At 47.3% G+C, this 20,330-nt stretch overlaps 7 protein-coding genes across 7 annotated transcripts; 1 reads left to right on the forward strand and 6 right to left on the reverse strand.

Moving 5' to 3' along the window:
• Window positions 1–2,429: 2,429 nt before the first annotated feature.
• N7484_009514 (uncharacterized protein) lies at window positions 2,430–7,720 on the reverse strand (the record flags this gene model as incomplete). Its single annotated transcript, XM_057119901.1, has 17 exons — window positions 2,430–2,732; window positions 2,790–2,942; window positions 2,996–3,181; window positions 3,232–3,745; window positions 3,803–4,203; window positions 4,296–4,425; window positions 4,477–5,327; window positions 5,366–5,560; window positions 5,609–5,677; window positions 5,730–5,799; window positions 5,855–5,913; window positions 5,967–6,639; window positions 6,691–6,798; window positions 6,861–7,126; window positions 7,176–7,279; window positions 7,332–7,528; window positions 7,584–7,720. The coding sequence occupies 17 exons, from the start codon at window positions 7,718–7,720 to the stop codon at window positions 2,430–2,432; spliced, it is 4,416 nt and encodes a 1,471-aa protein (XP_056969456.1).
• Window positions 7,721–8,248: 528 nt separating this feature from the next.
• Window positions 8,249–9,431, forward strand: N7484_009515 (IGBP1/TAP42 family protein; the record flags this gene model as incomplete). The annotated part of the gene is made up of 3 exons (XM_057119902.1): window positions 8,249–8,460; window positions 8,514–8,790; window positions 8,853–9,431. The coding sequence occupies 3 exons, from the start codon at window positions 8,249–8,251 to the stop codon at window positions 9,429–9,431; spliced, it is 1,068 nt and encodes a 355-aa protein (XP_056969457.1).
• Window positions 9,432–9,644: 213 nt separating this feature from the next.
• N7484_009516 (uncharacterized protein) lies at window positions 9,645–10,955 on the reverse strand (the record flags this gene model as incomplete). The annotated part of the gene is made up of 3 exons (XM_057119903.1): window positions 9,645–10,393; window positions 10,474–10,687; window positions 10,872–10,955. 3 exons carry the CDS (start codon window positions 10,953–10,955, stop codon window positions 9,645–9,647), a joined length of 1,047 nt encoding a protein of 348 aa, XP_056969458.1.
• Window positions 10,956–11,227: 272 nt separating this feature from the next.
• N7484_009517 (mitochondrial 54S ribosomal protein uL23m) lies at window positions 11,228–12,159 on the reverse strand (the record flags this gene model as incomplete). The annotated part of the gene is made up of 3 exons (XM_057119904.1): window positions 11,228–11,495; window positions 11,647–11,934; window positions 12,077–12,159. The coding sequence occupies 3 exons, from the start codon at window positions 12,157–12,159 to the stop codon at window positions 11,228–11,230; spliced, it is 639 nt and encodes a 212-aa protein (XP_056969459.1).
• A 252-nt stretch (window positions 12,160–12,411) lies between these two features.
• On the reverse strand, window positions 12,412–13,818 carry N7484_009518 (protein kinase RIO2; the record flags this gene model as incomplete). Its single annotated transcript, XM_057119905.1, has 3 exons — window positions 12,412–13,463; window positions 13,528–13,672; window positions 13,756–13,818. The coding sequence occupies 3 exons, from the start codon at window positions 13,816–13,818 to the stop codon at window positions 12,412–12,414; spliced, it is 1,260 nt and encodes a 419-aa protein (XP_056969460.1).
• Window positions 13,819–14,353: 535 nt separating this feature from the next.
• N7484_009519 (proteasome regulatory particle base subunit RPN1) lies at window positions 14,354–17,334 on the reverse strand (the record flags this gene model as incomplete). Its single annotated transcript, XM_057119906.1, has 5 exons — window positions 14,354–14,380; window positions 14,437–16,749; window positions 16,806–16,970; window positions 17,036–17,100; window positions 17,190–17,334. The coding sequence occupies 5 exons, from the start codon at window positions 17,332–17,334 to the stop codon at window positions 14,354–14,356; spliced, it is 2,715 nt and encodes a 904-aa protein (XP_056969461.1).
• Window positions 17,335–18,031: 697 nt separating this feature from the next.
• N7484_009520 (uncharacterized protein) lies at window positions 18,032–20,088 on the reverse strand (the record flags this gene model as incomplete). The annotated part of the gene is made up of 4 exons (XM_057119907.1): window positions 18,032–19,119; window positions 19,179–19,430; window positions 19,496–19,829; window positions 19,855–20,088. The coding sequence occupies 4 exons, from the start codon at window positions 20,086–20,088 to the stop codon at window positions 18,032–18,034; spliced, it is 1,908 nt and encodes a 635-aa protein (XP_056969462.1).
• Window positions 20,089–20,330: the final 242 nt, after the last annotated feature.

Below are 20,330 nucleotides of genomic sequence, written 5' to 3' on the forward strand. Positions count from 1 at the left end.
TAGATTACGTTCTCCTGCAGATTGCATTGTCTTCGGACAATGATACAGTAAAAGCGCCTCTCTATATCGTTGCACGAATATAGACTTTATGCACATGTATATGAGCTCCACGATGTGATCTGTAAAACAAGGCCCATAGCTGCTACATTAGGTAATGATCAGAGTCGATCGTTCTTCAACCAACTCAAAAAGCAATATGGAATTCGTGCAGAGAAGTAGCGGTCAACGCGTAGGGCTTTTTTGCTTTTGCAGCTGAATCATAGCTTCTGCACGTATATCCGCTTTGAGGTGGTCTACAGTATTTTGCCAGATAATGTATAATCATCAAAGCAAACATGAGATGAACCATCATTCAAGATATAATACCCCATAATATGTGGCGTGGCGCATCTGTCTAGGCGGTTGGTTATGACCAAGGAGACTGAACACATAGCCGTGCAAGAGTGTTTCCCTCAGTTTCGGGGCTAGAGACTGTACATCGATCACCTACCCACCTTTCGTGCTTCCGTCTCTTCTCCGCCACCAAGAATGCAAGCAGAAAGGGAATCAAAAACATATAGCAATGCATCAAGTTAGATACAGAAGTAAGATTACTGCATCATAGCCGTTGCATGGTGAAAAGGGTTGCCCTCAGGATTTGGCGGCATTTGACTACATAAGTGATTCGGATGCCTCAAGCCTTATGACTTATGGTACTTTCTTTTATCCTTGAAGTACACAGTCATCAACTCTCCTCATACTGGTGAGTGAACGTCACTAGTATATAGTAGATACTCAGGGCTACTTTGCTCCACTTTGCTTTAGCCTCGGTGGCTCACGTATTTCGGTTCGCTTATCTATGCTCCACGCCTGAGCGTGTTTGATAGAAGCTTGAAAATGATATCATCGACATCAGAAGAGAGAAGTCTATACCGAACGGTCCAAATAACCCCAAGAGATTCGTTCTACTCTAACATTGAGTGACTCATCGAATTTCTATAAGGGTTGCATTATTAGTAGCTGATACATTGCATGCTCGACAAGCAACCAAGGTGCAGCAACGATGAAATTTGCTACATACCTACCCAATGTGCCTGACCTGGTACCGAGCTTACAGGCGAAGGGTTGGCAAAGTGTGGAAAGCTCTGCAATGATTCCACCAAGTCCTTCGGATCAATAGTCCAAAAGAGGTATGAAACATGTCAAGATTTTACATTCGGAGAAGTTCAGTTGGAATCTAGAAATTAGTCGAATTTTCTCATGAGCTAGGTGTTCCTTGATATCCCCACTGCTCTGTGTACCGTCTCTTCAGGGGTCAAATTCCAGGCCGAGTCGGTGTAGCACCCGATAGACCTGCAAAGTTCTGAGTTGGTCTAGGCTCTAAGCTTGGTATACTTCATGAGGAAAATCTACCGTATATTGTTGCTCAGATTAGATTTTGAAATTATCGATTTAACTAAATGATAGACAGCATGAAAACTGGAAAGGCAATGAGAAACCCACCTTTCATATAAGTCATGGAATTAAAGATTTGAGTAAATAGCCCGTTCATCGGATAGATGCAGACCCCTGCCAAGCCTACGGAGGGGGTATTGTAGGACAACACAGTCAGGTATGCAATAAAAAAAGTAGTTTCATGCCTATTTTTGGACTGGGTAGTCACTGGCAACAGGAGACGGGTTTCAATTAGTCCTAGCTCCATACAAAATGTCTATGTAGCTCAACAAAGACCGAAGCAATAGAAGAGTCAAACACTGCTGTCGAGAGCTCATGACGAGGTATAAATACCATATTCTGCTGGATTGAAACAAGCCAGTCCAAAGTCTTCTATACAAAATATCCACTCAGTCAAACTTGCCAGCCAACATGCGTTACATCCTCATTGCCCTTTTTGCCATGGTCGGTGCTGTCATGGCCAACGACATGGCCACTCCTGCAAAGGTATGATACCCCAAAAAAAGATAAAAAGAAATTAGATTTTCTAGTCATCTAATTTAGATTTTAGCTCGCAACTGGCGCTGCCTGTAAACAGGATGGAAGTATTGGAATCTGTACAAGTAACTTTTGCTTGGTGAGTGAATCATTTCAGATTATAGATTGACATGATATGGGTTGGAGGCTAATTAAGTTATTAGCAAACCCCTGACCAGGCCACGGGCGTTTGCCAGTAAATAAAACTACCAGCCTTCCTAGGCCGTGATGAAAGCTTTTGGCTTGGGCTCATAGTCAAAGTGATGAGAACGAGATTGAGATGTATGAAATAGTATCGAACCTTTACACTGAAATTAATGCTTTTTCAGTGCTTCAAGCTACTTTAACTACGTAAACATCGTAGCAAATTGACATTCGCGCAAAAGACCAAGAAATGCAATTTGTTGGCTTAAAATAAAGTCCAAGCGTCAAACGCATTCGGAAAAAAAAAAAAAAAAAAGAGAGACAGAAACGAGCGATCAAATCGCAGTTCCAGTGTCGGCATCTTTCACATTCTCAACGTCGGAGGCGCGGCAATCGCAGCCATACTTGTTGCGGAAATCATCCCGGAGCATCCCACTGATTGCTTCCAAAGCTCTCTCACTCGCCCGGACTTTGGCATATCGGCTCGACGTTCCGATAGAATCCGCAACACAGATTCCGTGTATCATCACGGCAGCAAGAATGGTTGGCTGCTCATTATCCACTACTGGAAGCTCCCCCGACTTGAGACAATATTCTCCGCATCCGTAGACGTTGGTCAGCTGGTTGTACAAATATGTCTGTTTGACTTGTGTTAAAATGAAAGTGTGATAAAAGTGAGTAGATAGATCTCTTACCGTTGGGTGTTTGTTGGCGAAGGTGTCGTATAAGGACATGTCAACGAAATAAGGCTTGATGTGACGGGTAAAGAAATTTTCAATGACCTTGTAGTCAAAGTCTGAATCGACAAAGACAGCGGCAAGATATGCCTCGAGCATATCCGGCAGACACTGTTTCCTTATTGTTAGTAAACTTTATATTCATCAAATCAAATTGAGCTTACCTTTGGGGAATCTTTGGTCCCCAACCAATAGTCCATCATCCCATTGCCTTCTTCTTCGGCAATCTGAATATCCTCGGCGTACTGCGTGACGCCTGACTGGAGAGGGTTGCTGAAATGCTGAAGATGGCGATGAAATCCCAGTTTCACTGCAAGTGCGCCGAGAAATTTGTTTGAAACCATGGCCATCTAAATTCTGATTAGAGAATGCCGTATCTAAATTCAAAGAGTATGTTTACCTTGTGCTCAGTCAACCACTGTGGATCCTTGTCTGGGAACCGGCGAAACAAGTCCTCGATGCATACCATATCAAGTAGAGCATCTCCGAGGAACTCCAATCGCTGGTAGCAAGGGACCTTGGACCACGCAGAGGGATATGAGGGATGAGTGAAGGCAGAACGGAGCAGACGGGGGGACTTGAATCGATAGCCTAGGTCTCGGAAGATCTTATGAGCGAGATCAATCTCAAATCCATCGGCGCTTGTGATTTGGTAAGATGGCTTGACGTATGATGAAACATAATCTTCCCAGCTTTTGGCTTTGTGATTTTTGCTGTCCACAAAGAGAGTCACTGCTTCGATCGCCATGTCAAATCGGCTTTCCTTGCCTCCCGTGAGCAAGGAAGCTCCGATGAGTGCCTCGCAGACATCTGCAATTGTCTTCTCGCCCAGTGCATGGCTGCTTTCAGATTCAAGATGCCGAAGGTAATTGCGACCATGAAGAAGCTCCAGTCCCGGTGGATACCATGTGTGCCTGTAGTTATATGAGCCAGATCTTGAATAGTAGGAAAGTAAGGGGGTATTATGTTACCTAGAAAATCCACGGCTCCGAATGTAGGCGTAGAGGTTAGTTTTACAGGCAGCATTGAACAAGTTCCTGTTGCAGATGAGACACATCCGGTTGACGTGATAGTCATATTCATCATCATCCGGTTTCTGGCAGAAAAGTGAGATGGAAGTCGCCATCTTCAGAAAGGTGTCACCGAAGAATTCAAGTCGCTCATAGTTCTTCCCCATGCCTCGTTGGACATGAACCTGAAGGACACGATGTTCTTCAGTGTTATCTGAGTCTTTGGTGAAAGCCTCCAATGCATAGTCTAATCTGATGTCTAGGCCTAGATGCTGACAACCCTCTAGCACGATCATGTAAGACTCGAGCCTGTTCATGATGGCGGGAAAAGCCAAACATGAAGTCACGATTGGGATGGGGATCTAGAGAAACATTAGTAATTGAACTTTATTTCCACAGTACTAGAACTTGCCGCTGAAATCATAAGTGGCTCTAGGCAAATGACTGCTCTCACCACTTCCACCTTTTCTGATTCTGTAGCCTTTTCCAGGAAGTTCCTTCGCAGACAAACACATTCTGCCTGGAATACTGGCTGACCCCAGTCCACGCTTTCCAGAGCCCTTGGTCGGGAGTTTTTGGAGAGACTAAGTGAGTAGTTCATGATGTCTGTCATCCACTTCCGACGAGGCACATACGACGGTGGGGGATTTGAAGGGCGGAGTGTAGAATCAACGTTGATCAGAAAGAAACGTCTCTTTCCGTCCCAGCCATCATAGATAAGACGATTCAAAAGAGTTTCAGGTTCCATCTCTTTGGTCCATTTTATTTCAGGATTCTGATTCACGAAATTCAAAGTTTTCCAGTCAATGAGTTCTCGCGGTGAATCGGTGGAATTGATAATCTGGGCATCTGATCTGATTGGAGCCAGCCAGTACGGAAATTTCTCCATCTTGTGTTCGAATGTTTTATGAAACACGTCACGGAAAATGGCAACCGTGAACTGAGAAAAGCAAGCTAGATCTTCGGTGACAGCCGAAAGTGGCATATCGAGAACTGTGGCTTCAATGCTGGTTTCTTTGTCATTTTCGAGGTAAATAGGGAATGATGGAATTTCTGGAAGCGGAACTCGGGCAAGGAGTATGATGCTATCATGGACACGGGATAGAGGCTCCTTAGGAACAAACCTGAAAACCATACCATAAATTTTGTCGGGCAAAGATCCTTGATTTTTCTTCCAGATGGATGGCTTGCAAATCATGGTGTACTGGTTAGTCTTTTTCGATACAATTGCGAGTTTGGCGTTGCGCATAGCTGGGAGTCGTTTGTGATAGACGGATTTGAAATTATCATCGAGAAGACTTTTCCTTCTCAACATAATGCACGCATCAAATGCAGCTGACTGTTTTGCCATCATTTTTGTCGATTCCAGCCTTCCTATCAATCCCCGGATTGGCGACTTTTCCGGTAGAATCACTTCACAGGCAAAGAATCCTCCCTTTGGTATTGTAAAGAAAGTTGCACAAGCAGAGATTTCTTCCTCATGTTGCTATTTGAAATCATTAGCCTTGAACTCGTGGGTTTTACAACTTGACTTGCCAAAGACGCAGCATAGCGTGAGAGGACATTAGTGGCGTGGGTGTACGTCAACTTTGCTCCTGTCGACTGAATGATGTAGGTTCTCTTCCCTTTATCTGTTTCGAAGACCTTTTTCATATCTATCTCGTCTCCCAGAAGGAGTCGATCCTTGGGAAGCGCGCTGCAGAGTGCTTGCATAAGCTTCTATGGTAGAATATTAACGAAGTCCCAAATTAATGCCAGCACACCTACCTCTGCCCGTTGGACTTCTTGAAGACGCTTCTGATGGTGATCATTCTCCATTTCAATCATGTGCGCGTACTGTAACCAGACATTAGTAGTTTTTCGATGAAAAAGGAATGCCGCCGCATACGACTGATTCCTCGTGTCTTGCGCGGCCCCTACTCTGAATATATTGAATCAGGGTGTCATAAAGGTTGAATCTCTAGGTATTAGCAAGGAAACCAGAAGTAGTCAGTCCAGCTTATCATTTCTTACCTTATGACAAGATTGCAATCTGGGATATCAAGACCCTCTTCAGCAACAGATGTTGCGAACTTTGGAAATATTAGCCCACATCTCGCATTCGTTTTTCAAGTCCCTGACCTACCAAGCAATTGATATCACCCTTTCGAAATTTTACCAGAGCAAGGAACTGTTGACGGAAAGTGGTTGTTCCTGTGAAATCGGAATTCCGAACACCAACCAGCAGACCGGGGCGAATATTTGGGACTCCCAGCTCATCACACAGGTGCTTCAAGATTTTGGCAGTATTCCGCCGCGCAGTGAAAACAATGCACTTCTTCTCCTTTGACTGATTGAAATGATGGGTCAGGATAGCTAAGAGAAGCTCTACCTTGGAACTCAATTGACCTGATTCTAAAGGATGTTGGAACTGATGCCCTTTCACAGCTTCGCAGGCTGCCTTGACTCGCTGGGCGTCTCTCACAATACCACCCTTGGTGTTTAAGTCTTGGTTGTAATCCTTGTTGATAATGCCCTCGAGCTTCGGTATGACATCGTCCGCAAGAGCCTTGGCCCAGATTTTATCGGCGCACCAGATTCCAAGTTCCGAGCTAGCATCCAGAACGGATCGGAAAACGGGCTCAAGGGCCTTCAAGTCTCCAAAATGCTCTTTCATTACCCTGTAAAGAGGTGTTTCGAGGGGGGGTTTGAGTTTTTTGTAGGTCCATGTCTCTTCCATCGGCTTTCTAATAAATGTCCGCAGGGATGATAGATTGGAGGTCGTTGCAATCTGGCTATGCAAAAGAGCTTCCAGTTCGCTGTAAACAGTCAACTCACATCCATATTTTTGAAGAAATCATGACATTTACCTGGCCGCTTCTATAATGCTAACTTTACCATCGATCGGGGACGCTGTCATCCCAAAGACTTTTGGACGTTCTGACGAATCGACCTTGAGATAGGAATCACGAATAATTCTGATTGAAATGTTAGTGTCCAATATTTTAAAAATGCCAGTTAAATTTATGAATGATCTGACCGTGCATATGGATGGTCCTTCTTCGCGTGGTGTGCCTCGTCGAAAATCAAGAGGTTGATTTGGGTCATCTTGATAAATGCATTGAGTAGCGCCTGGTGGAGAATTTCCGCTGTGCACACAATTACCATGTTCGTATTGAGATGCTTTTCCCATGTCATTTGATCCCAGAGATCTGGGCCCATGGCACCATATAAATGGCCAATCTCCTGGCTCAGGTTGTTGCGGAGAACGGCTGTCTGTTGGAACACCAGAGTCACACTGTCGACCTAATGTCCGTCAGTACCAATGTATACTGAGGCTCAGTGACATTCTTACTAGAAATATGGCCACACGGTGAGGCTTGTCAAGGGATCGGTCGATCAACTCTTGTTGCAACATGTGCTTGAGCAAAAGCACCGCGATGAGGGTCTTTCCAGATCCTAGATCTTTGTTAGAATTCTTCCCAAAGAGCCCAGAGACGAAATCTCTCACCGGTATCCAGGACCGCAATAATGTTACGAGTCTTTGCTCGCTCAAACAGCTCGATTTGGTAAGCACGGGGGTTCAGAATACCAGCCCCCGAGTCTTTCTTTGCCACCAAGCTAGCTATGGTGAGTTCCTCGTCCGGTCTATTGAGATTTCCTTTCTTGATCTGCTGAACTGTGTCATCTTGTGCCCTCTGAGAAAGCCTATGAGTTATTAGTTTAGGTAAAAAATGGAACTCAGCGTATCTGCTAGACTGACAAGGCCTCGAATTGCATGTTCTGGGTTCGCCGGGCCTGGGAAGCTTCAATGGGAAGCTCATTCTTCTCGTCTTCGCTTTCGGACTGCTCTGAATCGCCGTGAATGGGATCAGCGTCATAAATGGTTTCTAAGGCCATCTTTTTGGTCAAAAATGGTGTCCTTGGAGTCTCAGTCAGAATGGTTTGTTCGTGCCGGGTTTGGGATATAGTTGTGGAAGGAAGATTTATAATGGTTACAGACGACTGGTGGGAGATTGAGCAGAGATAAGAATCACCGTTAAAGTCCAGTAAAAAGCCACTGCTAATACAAACTAGTGTGATTGTAGAAGTGATGGTGAAGTGAATGGCCAAGGCTGGAAGTTTATGGAAGGTGTGTTATTTCAAAAAGTGATAGAAAGCAAGCCATGAATAGGCAATCATATATCGAAATCCAATTCACAGTCACTTAATCAGACATGGGCTGACTAAAAATATAATAAGTAGAATTGCAAAGTTCTTATACGAGTTCTTGTGAATTGATCAGCGTTTGGCGAAAATGGAGGCGTTGGTTTCTCTATAGATAAGATGGAGCTCTTATCGGCTTATCGGCTCGCCAAAACTTCTCAAATCGCGGGGACACAAGTCACTTGCGCATATCCCACTTTGTGACCATATTTGATCAACAGTATGGAGCAACCCCAGAGTCTTCGATCTTTATTCTTGTCAGCGAAAGAAGGCAAGTCTGTGCTGGAATCAAGGGGTGACACCAACACAGCTGCCTACCGCGATGATGTGAATGCGACAATCACCAAATTCAAAGAGTGCCAGCGACAAATCAGCATCTTGTCCCTCTTTAGCTCTAATGAATCCCTGGACGATGTTTCGTCTGGTGACCTACAGTGAGGATTATCAACCTGGATATCTTATTACGGCTGACTGATCCTTTTTGTAGATATATGACCTTGGAATACCACCTTGCCGAGCTCATCCAACGAGGCCCCAGCGCTGACCGTGAACCCGTCCTCCAGAAAGCCCTGGAACAATATGAGAAATTCCTGACGCGTCTTGACGAATATGAGTTATTGTCCAAGGAAGATCGGAAGTTGTTTGAGACATACATGGCCAACCCATCTGCCTTCACATTGGCACCCGTCAATGATGCAGCTACTCGTCGGGATACTAAAGTGAGGCGCTTTAGGGAAGAGAAAGAACTCAAGCAAAAGCTAGAGGTAGGACACATCAATTGCAGAAGGAGAATACACTTTCTAGATGAATTGCTGACACGCTGCAGTATTTGGCCCGAAACGAAGCACGACTCCAAAGCGATAGCGACGCGACCCGGGAGCTCTACCTATCCGAGCTTCAACTCTATACACACCAAACCTTCCAGGCACTAGATCTGTTGGTACAAGAAATGTCCATGCTTTCAGCCATGCGGAATGCACCCGAACGGGAGCCATCTCAAGCGCCGCAAAATGATGACCGGCAACGCAGTAATTTAGGAGGTACTAATTACTCAGATCGCCTGGATCCGTCAATCTCACAATTGCTTGGAGGAAGGAATGGTCCCCTATTGAACAGCAAGGGTAGACCAATGCAGCCATTCACCCTGCTCGACCGTCGTTCCCAGCTCCAGCAGGGCGTGTTCCGCTCAGGCCATAACCTACCAACCATGACAATTGAGGAGTACCTTGACGAAGAGCACAAGAGGGGCAACGTTCTTCAGGGAGGTGAACAATCTGGAGTTATCGCAGAGATCGACGAAGATGATTTAGATAAGGCTGACGAGGAGACCATGAAAGCTCGGGCTTGGGATGAATACGTTGAGGCAAATCCCCGTGGATCTGGCAACACTCTCAATCGCGGTTAACTCACTGCAAATCTCCCGATAACACATCTCTGGTGGAAGCAATAGACAGCGCTCGTGGATTCATTATCAAAAAAAAAAATTGATGTATATTGCAATCACACGTGTGCGAATTTGGTATACTTAAAAAGGAAATCGTGGATCTCATTCTCATTCCAAAGGGGTATTTGCATAGTTACATCCCAGTCTATCTAATATTTTGTTCGTTATTGTCAATTAAACAGTAACACTTTCCTTGACAACCTTGTTTCGCTGAATCTCCTCGAGAATTGCGCCAGCTCCCTTTTCCACCAAGGCTTTGGCCACTGTAACACCAAAAGTCTCGGCGCTTTCAGCTGAATCCACATCGCCATCAACCTCGACCTCTGCACACTGCTGACCGTCGACGCTAACGACTACAGACCGCATGCGCAGCTTCTTTGATCCTGCAATCTCTACCCACTCACTCTCAACACCCAGAGGAGCACTGCAGCCTCCTTCAAGGGTGCGCAGAAGACTCCGCTCAGCCAAACAAGCAAAGGTAGTCTCGGCATGACCAATCTTGGTTAACATTTCTTTTAGCAGGGTGTCTTCCTTGCGAATCTCGATTCCCAGAGCACCCTGTCCAACAGCATAGAGCATTCCACTGTTCTTCGAGTCAAGGTACTGAGTGATGCGATCCTGCAGATCCAGGCGCAGCAGACCAGCCGCCGCAAGGATGGCACAGGTATACGGGCTATCCTCGGCATCCAACTTCGACAGGCGGGTTCCAATGTTTCCGCGGATATCCTGGACCTTCAGATGAGGATATTTGCGTGCCAATTGGGCCGTGCGGCGAATGGAAGATGTTCCGACAACGGAGCCGGCGGGGAGCTCTGCCAGAGACTTGTAAGGAAGCCCTTGCTTCACAACGAAGACATCTCGGCTATCTTCACGGGGCATCATCATGCCCAAGGTGCAGGTATCGGGCAGAAGCGTAGGGACATCTAGCATTTGGAGAGTTGGATTAGCATCGTCTGCGCGGGGTTCAATGATAATGCGAGGCAATATATTTATGCTGATTTACCTTTAAGAGAGTGGACAATGAAATCTACTTCGCCTCCGATCATCAATTCCTCCAGCTCTTCGGTCCACAGGTTCTTTGAGGTGAAGTCTTTCAAGGCAATGGTGGTGTTGAGATCTCCGGCAGTTTCCTTGGTCAAGGTCTTGAATTCATACTCGGGGTGTGTTTTCTGGAGAGCCGCGCGCACTAGATCGGTTTGCAGCAGGGCAAGCTTAGACTTGCGTGTGCCAATAGTGAAGGTCTTTTTTGGTGGGGGCGGGGGCGGCCATTTTGATAAGATGGAGATATAAGAGGGAAAAGCGGTGCCAATCACAAGTTAAGATGGTTGAAGCCGCGGGCGCTTTTAGGCCTTATGGATGAGGCATCAACGAGGCGAATTAATTCCTCGCGGCAGAGATCACGGGATCAGTCTGCTGAACGTACGGCACATCAAAAGTAGCCCTAGGTAAGAATTGTCCCAAGAAATTAGAGACATTCTCCTTCATGCTGATATCTAGGTGACCACTGATATTAGAATATGATGCATTTTTGAAGAATGACGTTTGGAACAATCCATGATTGGTTAGGCCTGAGCAAGGCTTTAGTTAGATCTATAAATCTTAGGCCACAATATAATATACAGGAGACAGGCCCAAAGACAAGACAATTGTTAAAGAATACATGAACACCGAGTTTTCCACCAGAAAGAAAATCCAGCACGGAGAATAAAGTTAAAACGAACCATGCAAATGCAGGTCACCAGACACTTGAGGCGTCTTCAACGCTTCTTCGGCAGGGTAATCCATTTGGGATTGTTGAACCCTCCGCCCTTGGTGTTAACAAACTCCTTATGCGCGAAATCAAGGCCCAATGTCTTCCAAGTTGGCTGCCAAGACTGCCTGTCACCCTTCAGCTCCTTCGCCTGCTTCTCGAACGCCTCACGCAGCACCGTATCCGGCTTCTGGGATGCATCACCCTTCTGGGCACCACCCTTCTGTGCCTCTTGCTGGGCCTTGTTTGTTGAGTCCCAGGCCTCCTTCTCCCAACTGTTTAGTTGAAGCAATTATTAGCGAATGAACTTGAGAATATGTGCATTGAACTGGGTGTATCGCAAAGTCCATAGGAAGTGGCAGTATTCCCATGACCGAGATCATGTTGTATCCCAGTAAACCAGTAATGTAGAGGATAACAACGTACTTCTTCAGATCCTGTGGCTCCTGGGGCCAAACGAACTCATCCCGCAGCTCAACAGTCATCCGCTTCTCGGACTTTGGTCGTCGCCACTGGCCCAGGGTGCGACCGTCTCGTGTTACTCGGGTAATAGGCTGCTGCTCAATGTAACTGCGGATTCTGACGACACCCACATTGTACAGGCGCTGGAGGTAGTCGCGCATGTCGAGCTTGTTGAAGTTGAGAGGGACACGAAATTGCGCATAGCGAGGAGAGAGATGGGGGGTTCGGACAAGGGCAATTGTGAATTCAGGGCTGTTGTAAGTTCAATGGTTAGTCTGTCTTTCCTGCAATGGTTCTTTGTAGCGCGGGAGGAGTCCGTATTCGTGCTGGTACGGTGCTCGGGAGTGGTTGAAATTTGGTGTCTCTGAGTCTTGCGGATGGAGGATTGACGTACAGAAAAATCTGTTTGCGCTGGACAGGTGGCAGTAGAGACTGCTTGAGCCCTGTCTTGGAAGTTGCAATTGCTTTGCGTACCATGGTGAAGTGGGTTGGGGGTTGGATGAGATACGGTCCGAGTCGTGAATCTTTTGCTGTGTCGGAATAATTGCGCGGGTGGCCGCCCCGCCCGCCCTACATCCTACCCTCCGTACTGTATCTCTTGTGACCAAATGCGCAAGTCTCAATATCTAAACTGTTCGTTTCACGAGTATTTTGAATGCCACAATTGTTTATATTACAGTCTAGTTTCATAACTCATGGTCATTAATGCACTAAGTTTTGTTTTTTGCTTCATTGCCCGGATGGTCCCGACACATGCAAGTCCTCGAGTCGTCGTGAGCTATCGCCGACTTCCTCGTCGTCTTGCTCTGGTTGCTTGTCTTCCTCGTCAGGCTCCCCTGATTCCGAACCTGACTCTTCATCAGCCTCTTCCTCTTCTTCACTGCTTTCTTCGTCTTCATCACCGTCTTCTCTAGAACCGGCGTCCCCGTCCACACCAACTTCTTGCATGTACTTCTCAAGCTCGCGCGCCATCTTCCTTGAGAAGCCTGAAGCCTCGACCTCCACATCCAGCCGCTTGCCAGGGTTCTTCAAGAACTTCTTTCTTGCTTGGGCAAATGTCGGACCAGGAACATCGCTCACGAAGTGGAACTTGCGCTGGAAATACCGCTTAACACAGTTCACATCACGGTCAAAGTACATCTCGGCATTGACATGGTCAATAGACACCATTTGAGGGAAATCAATGAGAACCGGGACCAGCCGGATATCCTCATCTGCCACATCATCCAATTTAGTATCCGGTGTGTATTTCTCTTTGGCATTTTCATCCACCTCTTCCTTGATGAGCAGGTTAAACTCGTTAAAATCACCGTGGATGAGACCAAATCGTGCCAGCTCCAGGATGATATCCATCAATTCTGAGTATAATCCTTGTGGATTGGGGACCTTGGAGATCTGGCGGAGCGGGAACGCATCAATCAGACTCATGACAATAGTGTGTCGGTTCTGAGCGATGGGCTCGGGGACTGAGAAACCGTTCTCACGGAGGGCCTTCATGAATGCAAATTCCTTCATGGCAGCCAGTCGGGACATGTACATCCACGATGCTGAACTACGGTGTCGTAGGTAGTCGCGGTTTGTCTTGACGGTTCGAAAGGAGATACGACCCAGGCGGTGGATTTTCAGAATACGCTGCTCTCCGCTGCTGTGTGCGACCACAATGATATCTGATTCTTTACCAACACCAACCTGGTTGCCAACTGAGTAGACAGCCTGTTGCTTCTGGTGCGCATTCAGCGCCAAGTAGTCCAGTCCACCATAGGTAAGTCTGTAGCCGTCATCTGCAAAAAGGTATGAGCCACTATTCCACCGCTTCCAATGTCTATGCGCCCAGGGGAAACGTACACTTTGCATTCTTCACTTTGGCAATCAAGTTGATCTTGGCTAGATTCGAAATAGCGCGATGCACGCCGCTGCCGCCTCGGAGGCCGGAAAGTTGCACGATCAGCGGCGTAGGGACGACTTCATGGTTGCGACTACCGGCTTCAACCTAAGCAAGAGGAAGTCTATTAGCTATCGGATCAGACATTTGAGCAATGCTACGCATAGCGGTTTGGAGGGGCTGATAAGTACCCCGGCAAGCACCCGGAAATCTTCAGAGGTGAGGTAGCGGATCGCCTTTGAGTCGAGTTTCATGGCGACAGGTTCTAGGGTCGACTAATAGCCTTTTGGATCGTAAATTATTCAAAGCGAAAAGGACGAAGCTGGAACTGGAAAACGTGACGTTCAAAGTGATGCGGAGACAAAAAAAAGTGATAAGCTCAGAGCCCTATACCCTATTTCCGTTTTTGGACAGGTACCTTGGTATCAACTTCGAGATACGGGGTTTTGCCGACTTCGAGCATTCGACAAATTGAAACCGTATAGAAATATCAGGGAATTTTTTTCCCCATCAAGCTTTGATATCTTATACTTCTAGTAGAAGCCCAAGACAAGGCTGCACCATAAAAGAGACCCCCAAATTGTGTTAGCCTACTCGGACATCTGTCTAGATGATGCCCGCCCAAGCCCACCTGACGAACCAAATGCGCATCAAATGCAAGAGTGAAAGAAAAATAAGTTCCATGCTATTCCTCAGTCGTTCTGAAAAAATTAAATACAATGATGACCCGACTACGATAAGAGACTCGCCAAAAGCGAGCAACGGAGATAAATCGACATCTCATTGAGTTTATTCGGGGCTTTCCCAGTCGGGGTTCTAGATACTGTGTTAGAAGAAAGTAATCAAGGGGTATATTGATTTAGAGCATTTACCTTGCGTAGAATGACCAAGCCCTCGAGTGTGCTACTGAGAGGAATGTACTGCTCATCCTCAAGCTCGGCTCTCTCACCGTAAGACAGCAGCACCGGAGTGCTTTGGGTCTGCCATCCGGTGATGGTCTTTGGCCGACCAGCCTGACCAACGACATCCACAGCTTGACCCACGCGGACGTTAACGGTAAGCGGCTGCAGGTCCTCGTCAAGAGTAACAAGGTACCGCGGGAACATGGCTGTGATAAGGAAGTAGAGCAAGTAGTGGTGTTCGGCGAGAATAAATTGCTTGGCGTCAATCAAAGACACAAGTACTGTGAGGAGACCGGCCGCCGAGACACGAGAAAGTACCTGCCGGTCGGTGTGGAATGGGTTGAGAGTCATGGTTCCCTTACCCATGTGAAGGAGACCCTGAGCAATGCGGACCATGAATAGAGCGTTCTGGTCACGGTGGTAGTAGCTGGCTAATTGCCGCAGGAGCTGGGCCAGGCGAGCATTGTTGGTGCCAGCACCACACAGACCCATGGCAAAGATTGCGTTGATGGCGACCTCGTTGTCGTTGTCGTGACTGTATCGAGAGAGTGTGTCGTAAATCTTCATCTGAGGGTTGCTGGGACTGACAAGACCCATAGCGAGGGGCACGACCCGACGAATGTTGCTGGAACCATAGTGCATGAGATGGCCAAACTGGCGGAGAATCATATCCTGGCCAACATCCTCACCCATAGCAATGAGCGACAGACCCAGAACAGCATATGACTGAACGAGCTCATCTCCCTTGTTCTCTTCCTTCTCTTCAATAATGTCATTGCAGATGTGAAGGAGTTCTTGCAACTTCAGCACTGTTCCCGTACCAGCCCAGGCACAGACTGATGCGAGCACTGAGGTGGGCTTCGCCATGGGGTGATCAATCGCCTTCAGGATGTCAAGAACGACATCAACCTCCTCCTGCCGGCCGAAGTAAAGCAAAGCCAAACCAAGAGCCATGAAGCGGGTCCACTTGTCTTTCAGTTGCTTCTGACGATCCTCATCCATAAGTGTTGTGGCAATCACCTCGCTCACTTGGTGATTTGATGATCCCACGAAGATAAGACCAAGCGAGACTGCTGCCATGGCAGACAGCTGCATGTCTAACGAGGTGTCCTCGACAATCGGGAGCAGGACATCCAACAATTCTTCTTTGTTTGAGCCAGCATATGCGAGACCAAGACCCATAATAGATGCGAGCCGCATGGGCCGACTCTTTGACTCCAGGTTGTCGGGGTCACTCAAGAGAGCAAGAGCGGGATCGGAGTCGAAGCGAACTCCGGAGTTCAAAATACCAGTCGCGAGGAGAGCGCCAGCTTTGACTTGGTCCTCCTCGGCGTAGGTGAACTTATCGATCTTGTTCAAACCCTCTTCAACATCCCGGTGCATAAGCATACCCAATGAGGCTGTCGTAGAAAGCTGGCCGTCATCTTTGGTCTTCCACACCCACGGACCTTTCTCACCCTCAACGATCATCATATCATCGTTACCAAAGCCGGCGTTCACAAAAGAGTTGACGAAGGCGCTGGCCAGATTGTGTCGTGCTGAATCGAGGTTTGTGAGACCTGCTCCGCGACTGCTCTCAAGATGGGTCTTGTAAATGTCCTCGGGCATTTTGGGGTCCAAAATGTTAAGCTCCTTGCCGAGGGACTTGAAGTGGTTTGGGATAGAGGTATTGTTCAGACAGTCCAACAGAGAGTCGGCATCCTCATGGTCCTCGTCAAGATCAAGCCAGATTTGCTGTCGGGCGACCAGGAACGCCATTTGTTTCTTGAGGGCTCTGTCGGTAGTGGCATTGATGTCACTCTTAATGAGGTCGATGTCGTTCAATCTGATTGCAAGGACAATCGCTTGGGAAAGCTTGTTGTAACGAACGTAAATCTCGTGAGCTGTGCGGAGGAACTGCTGGTCTTCGGGATAGGTAAGCAGGTTAACCATGCTAACCATATACAAGCAGACTCGAGCATATGTATTCTCGTCCACAAATCGCGGAATGTCCTCGATGATCTCCAATTCACTCATAAGATCGACGGCATCAGCCTCGGCGTTGTGACCCAGGAAATAAGGAACCAGCGACAATGCAAGGTCTACCAGATCTTGGGTCTCCTTCTCTGCATTCAATCGGTTCTGATATTCCTGTCCAATCTCCAGCGCCAGGTGTCTAACGTATTCGTGGCCCCAGGAGCCAAGGTCCTCGGACTTAGCCAACAGGCGATATTTGATCGTCTCCAGCTTCTCCTCATCTCCGTATGTCATACCGAGCACGGAAAGCATATCAGCTAGCGAGTCCTATGCCAAGTGCTTTGTTAGAGTCTGTCAATGAATAATTTGATGGCTAAACTAACCTTAACGGAGCCCGCTGTCCACTTCTCGTACAATTCTGCGAGGTCATCGTAATGCGGTCGGAGGAATTTGAGGGGCTTCGGAACAGCTGTCATGGAAGAGGTTGAAGTCTTGATGAAGTTCTTGATGGCATCCAAAGCAGGTCCGTAGAGGGTGGTGTCCGGCTCCTATAAGAGGCAGTGTGAGCACTGGCGTCATTGGTGGTCCTAGACAGCTTGGGGAGTAGACATACCTTTAACCGCTCGACAAGCATCTCGAGCTCATTTTTCAATTCTTGGTCCTCCTCGCTGAGCTCCTCTTGAATAACGTTAGCCGCAGGGTCCTGGAACCGAAGGAATGGGTGGCAGAGGCCAGATGCTTTCCTCCGCTCTGGTGTCGCGACCTACCTTCTTGTGGCTCGTCATCCTTCTTCTTTCCCTCTGCTGGGATCTTCTCGTCCTTTTGGGGCTTCTTGCCATTTAGCTCGCGGACATCATCAACCTTGCCCTTGCCCTTGTCGGCGGTGGTTGGCCGTTCGCCCTCGTTCGGCATCTCTGACGATATCAGGCGACCAGTTTAGAAGTGGACGTAGGTTGAATGAACGGGGGGCGCGAGGAACAGAAAGCCAAACACAAGATGAAAGGATCGAAAATGAAAATAGGAAACTGCAGATGAAGGGTGGTGCAGTGATTGATTGTAAGCTGGTGTTCATGATGAAGACGCAGAGAGCTGGTGCAGCTTCGGGTTATGTAATCATGCCAAGCCCTCGTCATTGTTTTTGGTCCGATCATCACGCTTCGACACCCTTCTACAGGTTCATCTAGAGATAGATCGCCAACATTGCTAAAAGGCTTGGGTAGTATCAGTGCAAATACCACTATTTGCAATATCATTGTAACCTCTTTTGGCGGACCTGTGACCAAGAGATTGGGTAGCCGCCAGTCAGATTACTACGTAGCTGTTTACTGTAGGAGCTACAAGTATGTCATTGAGAATCCACGGCAATCGATTCTCCTTTCAGACTTCTCGTTCCGAAGATTTGACTTGTAAGGTAAACAGATGCGACAGTAGTCATGAACTCATATTTTTCTGGAAATGACCTGGCTGCTACTGTTAGGTGGATGCCTCCAGGGCTACTTATTCCAAGACTACTAGATATTCACTAAATTTAGCGTAACCTGAGAGCCTGGGATAAGTTATTATGTAATATGCCTGTACCTAGGTATTGAATCAATTGAGCCATGAATCATCACTCCAGACAAAATAGATCATTGGGGAAAAATCCAGCGCCCTCTTGATTACTCGAGCAACCTCCGTAGTGAGCTCGGAATTGTTGAGAATACTCCTTGGTCTGTTGACTGTACTTTTCTTGGGTCAACTGCTCTCCATCAAATGATAGTAAAGGCAAAGTTTCCATGTCTGGAAGACCCTGGTCAAAAGTGTCAAATAGGGTCATAATAGTCAATTCTGGATTCGGTTTTTGCCCCGGTGGCACCATTTCAATGTCGTCGACGTCCTTGTCCCCAGATACTCCAGGTTTTGTCTCATGGACGAACTCTTCTGGAGACTGAGACAAGTCTTGATGAACCGTCACCAGAGATGAGGCCCCAGTCCCGGGGAACGAGGGATAGAGGATATAGTATCCTTTGGCCCGCATCATCTCTAGTAAATATTCCATAAAGGAGGGATATCTTGTGGAAACAAGCTTTTCTGAAGAAGGGATGCTTGCTTTTGAATCCGAGATATCAAGGCGATGTGAAAGAAACGAATGAAATTCAGCCCATTTATCTCCGAAGTACATTGCTGCGTTGCTATTAGGAGCTTGCCAGAGAAACGAGGGAATGAATCCCGATTTGACTTCTGAGAGCGGCGAAATGAAAGGTTCGTCTTTGATGGTAGGCTTGGTAGATGGAAGCTCGAGAGATATTCCAAGGAGCTTGGATGACGAAGACCGAGCAGACTGTTTGTAGGCCAAAATGCTGTATTTCAGGTAGTGGTAGAACGATGGTGCCACTTCGGTGTTCGGAGCCAGCATTAGCACATGAGATACCTCCGGGTTGAGAGGGTAGAAAGATTCCACCGTTCGAAGAGAAGCTTCGACAGGGTCCATAAAATGCGGTTGAATACGCCGCCGAAGCGTGATCTGTTCTTTCAACTGGGATAGGTCCTTCAGTTGCCCCAGTAAGTCTGTTTGGTCTATCTGCGGCGGAAGCTCTATTGTCAATTTGGGTGTAAATCCCAGATAATCAGCAGCGTCTAGCGATCGGAGAAGTCTGATAAGAGAGCCCGCCGATTGGGATGCGTGGACAACGATGTCGACACGAATGTCATTCCAGACTATCACAAAAAGGATTAGTTTAACTCAGTCATAAGCGTTTCTGAAAGAGACGGTGTACCTTTAAGCGCAGTACTATCAATGGATGCTATCCACATGAGATCCGTGGAGGTGGTCGGAAGAGCAATGTGGGAAATGCCAACTTCCCATAGATGGCGCTTCAGTCCTCCCCAGAAAAAAGAGTCTTCCCAATCCTTACTTTGGGTAATAATGACCTCTGGGGCGATGTAGGTCTGAATGAAACCGAGACCCCCTTTGACAGACCGGGCCAGTCGATCATCAGTAGACTGGGCAGCATAATCAGGTCGACAGTCTGCGGTCGTGGTTAATATTGAGCAATTCAATTCCTGTGACCCATATAGAGCGGAATATACACACCATGCCATACGATCGGACAGTCAGAGTCCACAATGCCATTCACCTGCTTAATTCCCTCGACCGAAACCTCTTCTTTGCCGAATAGGGCTAGGTGGACATGATTTCTTTGCTCGCGTGCCATTCGACAAGCTAAAGGTAGCATGTCCGCGATGCTGTGGAGATTGGATCCAGCGAACAGCACAGCATTACTGAGCATATTCTCCGAGTGTTTATCCGGGGGCAGCGAGCTGGCCAGCTCGTAGAGCTTAATCTTCCCATCATATAATTTACCCTTATCTTTGCTTCCTTGTGTCTCCGAATCTGACGGAATTTCGTTTGGCGATACCACAGGGGACTGTGGACTTATAGGAGGGGGGGACAGGGTTCTGCTCTCTGAATCGTGCAATCGCTGGGTCATATCGCTCACGGGCTGGCCTTAGGTCGGTTGGCATGTGCTTGAAGAATTGATAGACTAGCACGAGACCAATCAGAGCAGTAATGAGCCTTCGAGGGCGCGGGATATTTGAAAGCTGAGGCAGTTGCCAAGAGCGTGCTGGTGGGATTCGGTGGTCGTCATCTTTCTTTCCTAGCTCCTCGTCCTTTAGGTGAGGCATGTTTGCAGGTGGATGCCATATATCCGACCACAACAACCACCTATGCAGGTATGGATAGCTTTTCAATGTTACAAAAAAGCTACCACATAATTAGCAGTGAAGCTTATGTTAGGTTTACCTGCGATATCGACCAAGTAGATGTAGGAGCGAAGGGCGGGAGTTCTCCACACAAATGAGATAAGTGCGGCCGTTATCGCCTTATCGCAAATTCTAGCTCCGCGTTGTTTCTCCACTTCACGATT

Source organism: Penicillium longicatenatum (genome assembly GCF_028827895.1).
Source record: "Penicillium longicatenatum strain IBT 33135 chromosome Unknown contig_6_segment0_segment0, whole genome shotgun sequence".
Lineage (NCBI taxonomy): Eukaryota > Fungi > Ascomycota > Eurotiomycetes > Eurotiales > Aspergillaceae > Penicillium > Penicillium longicatenatum.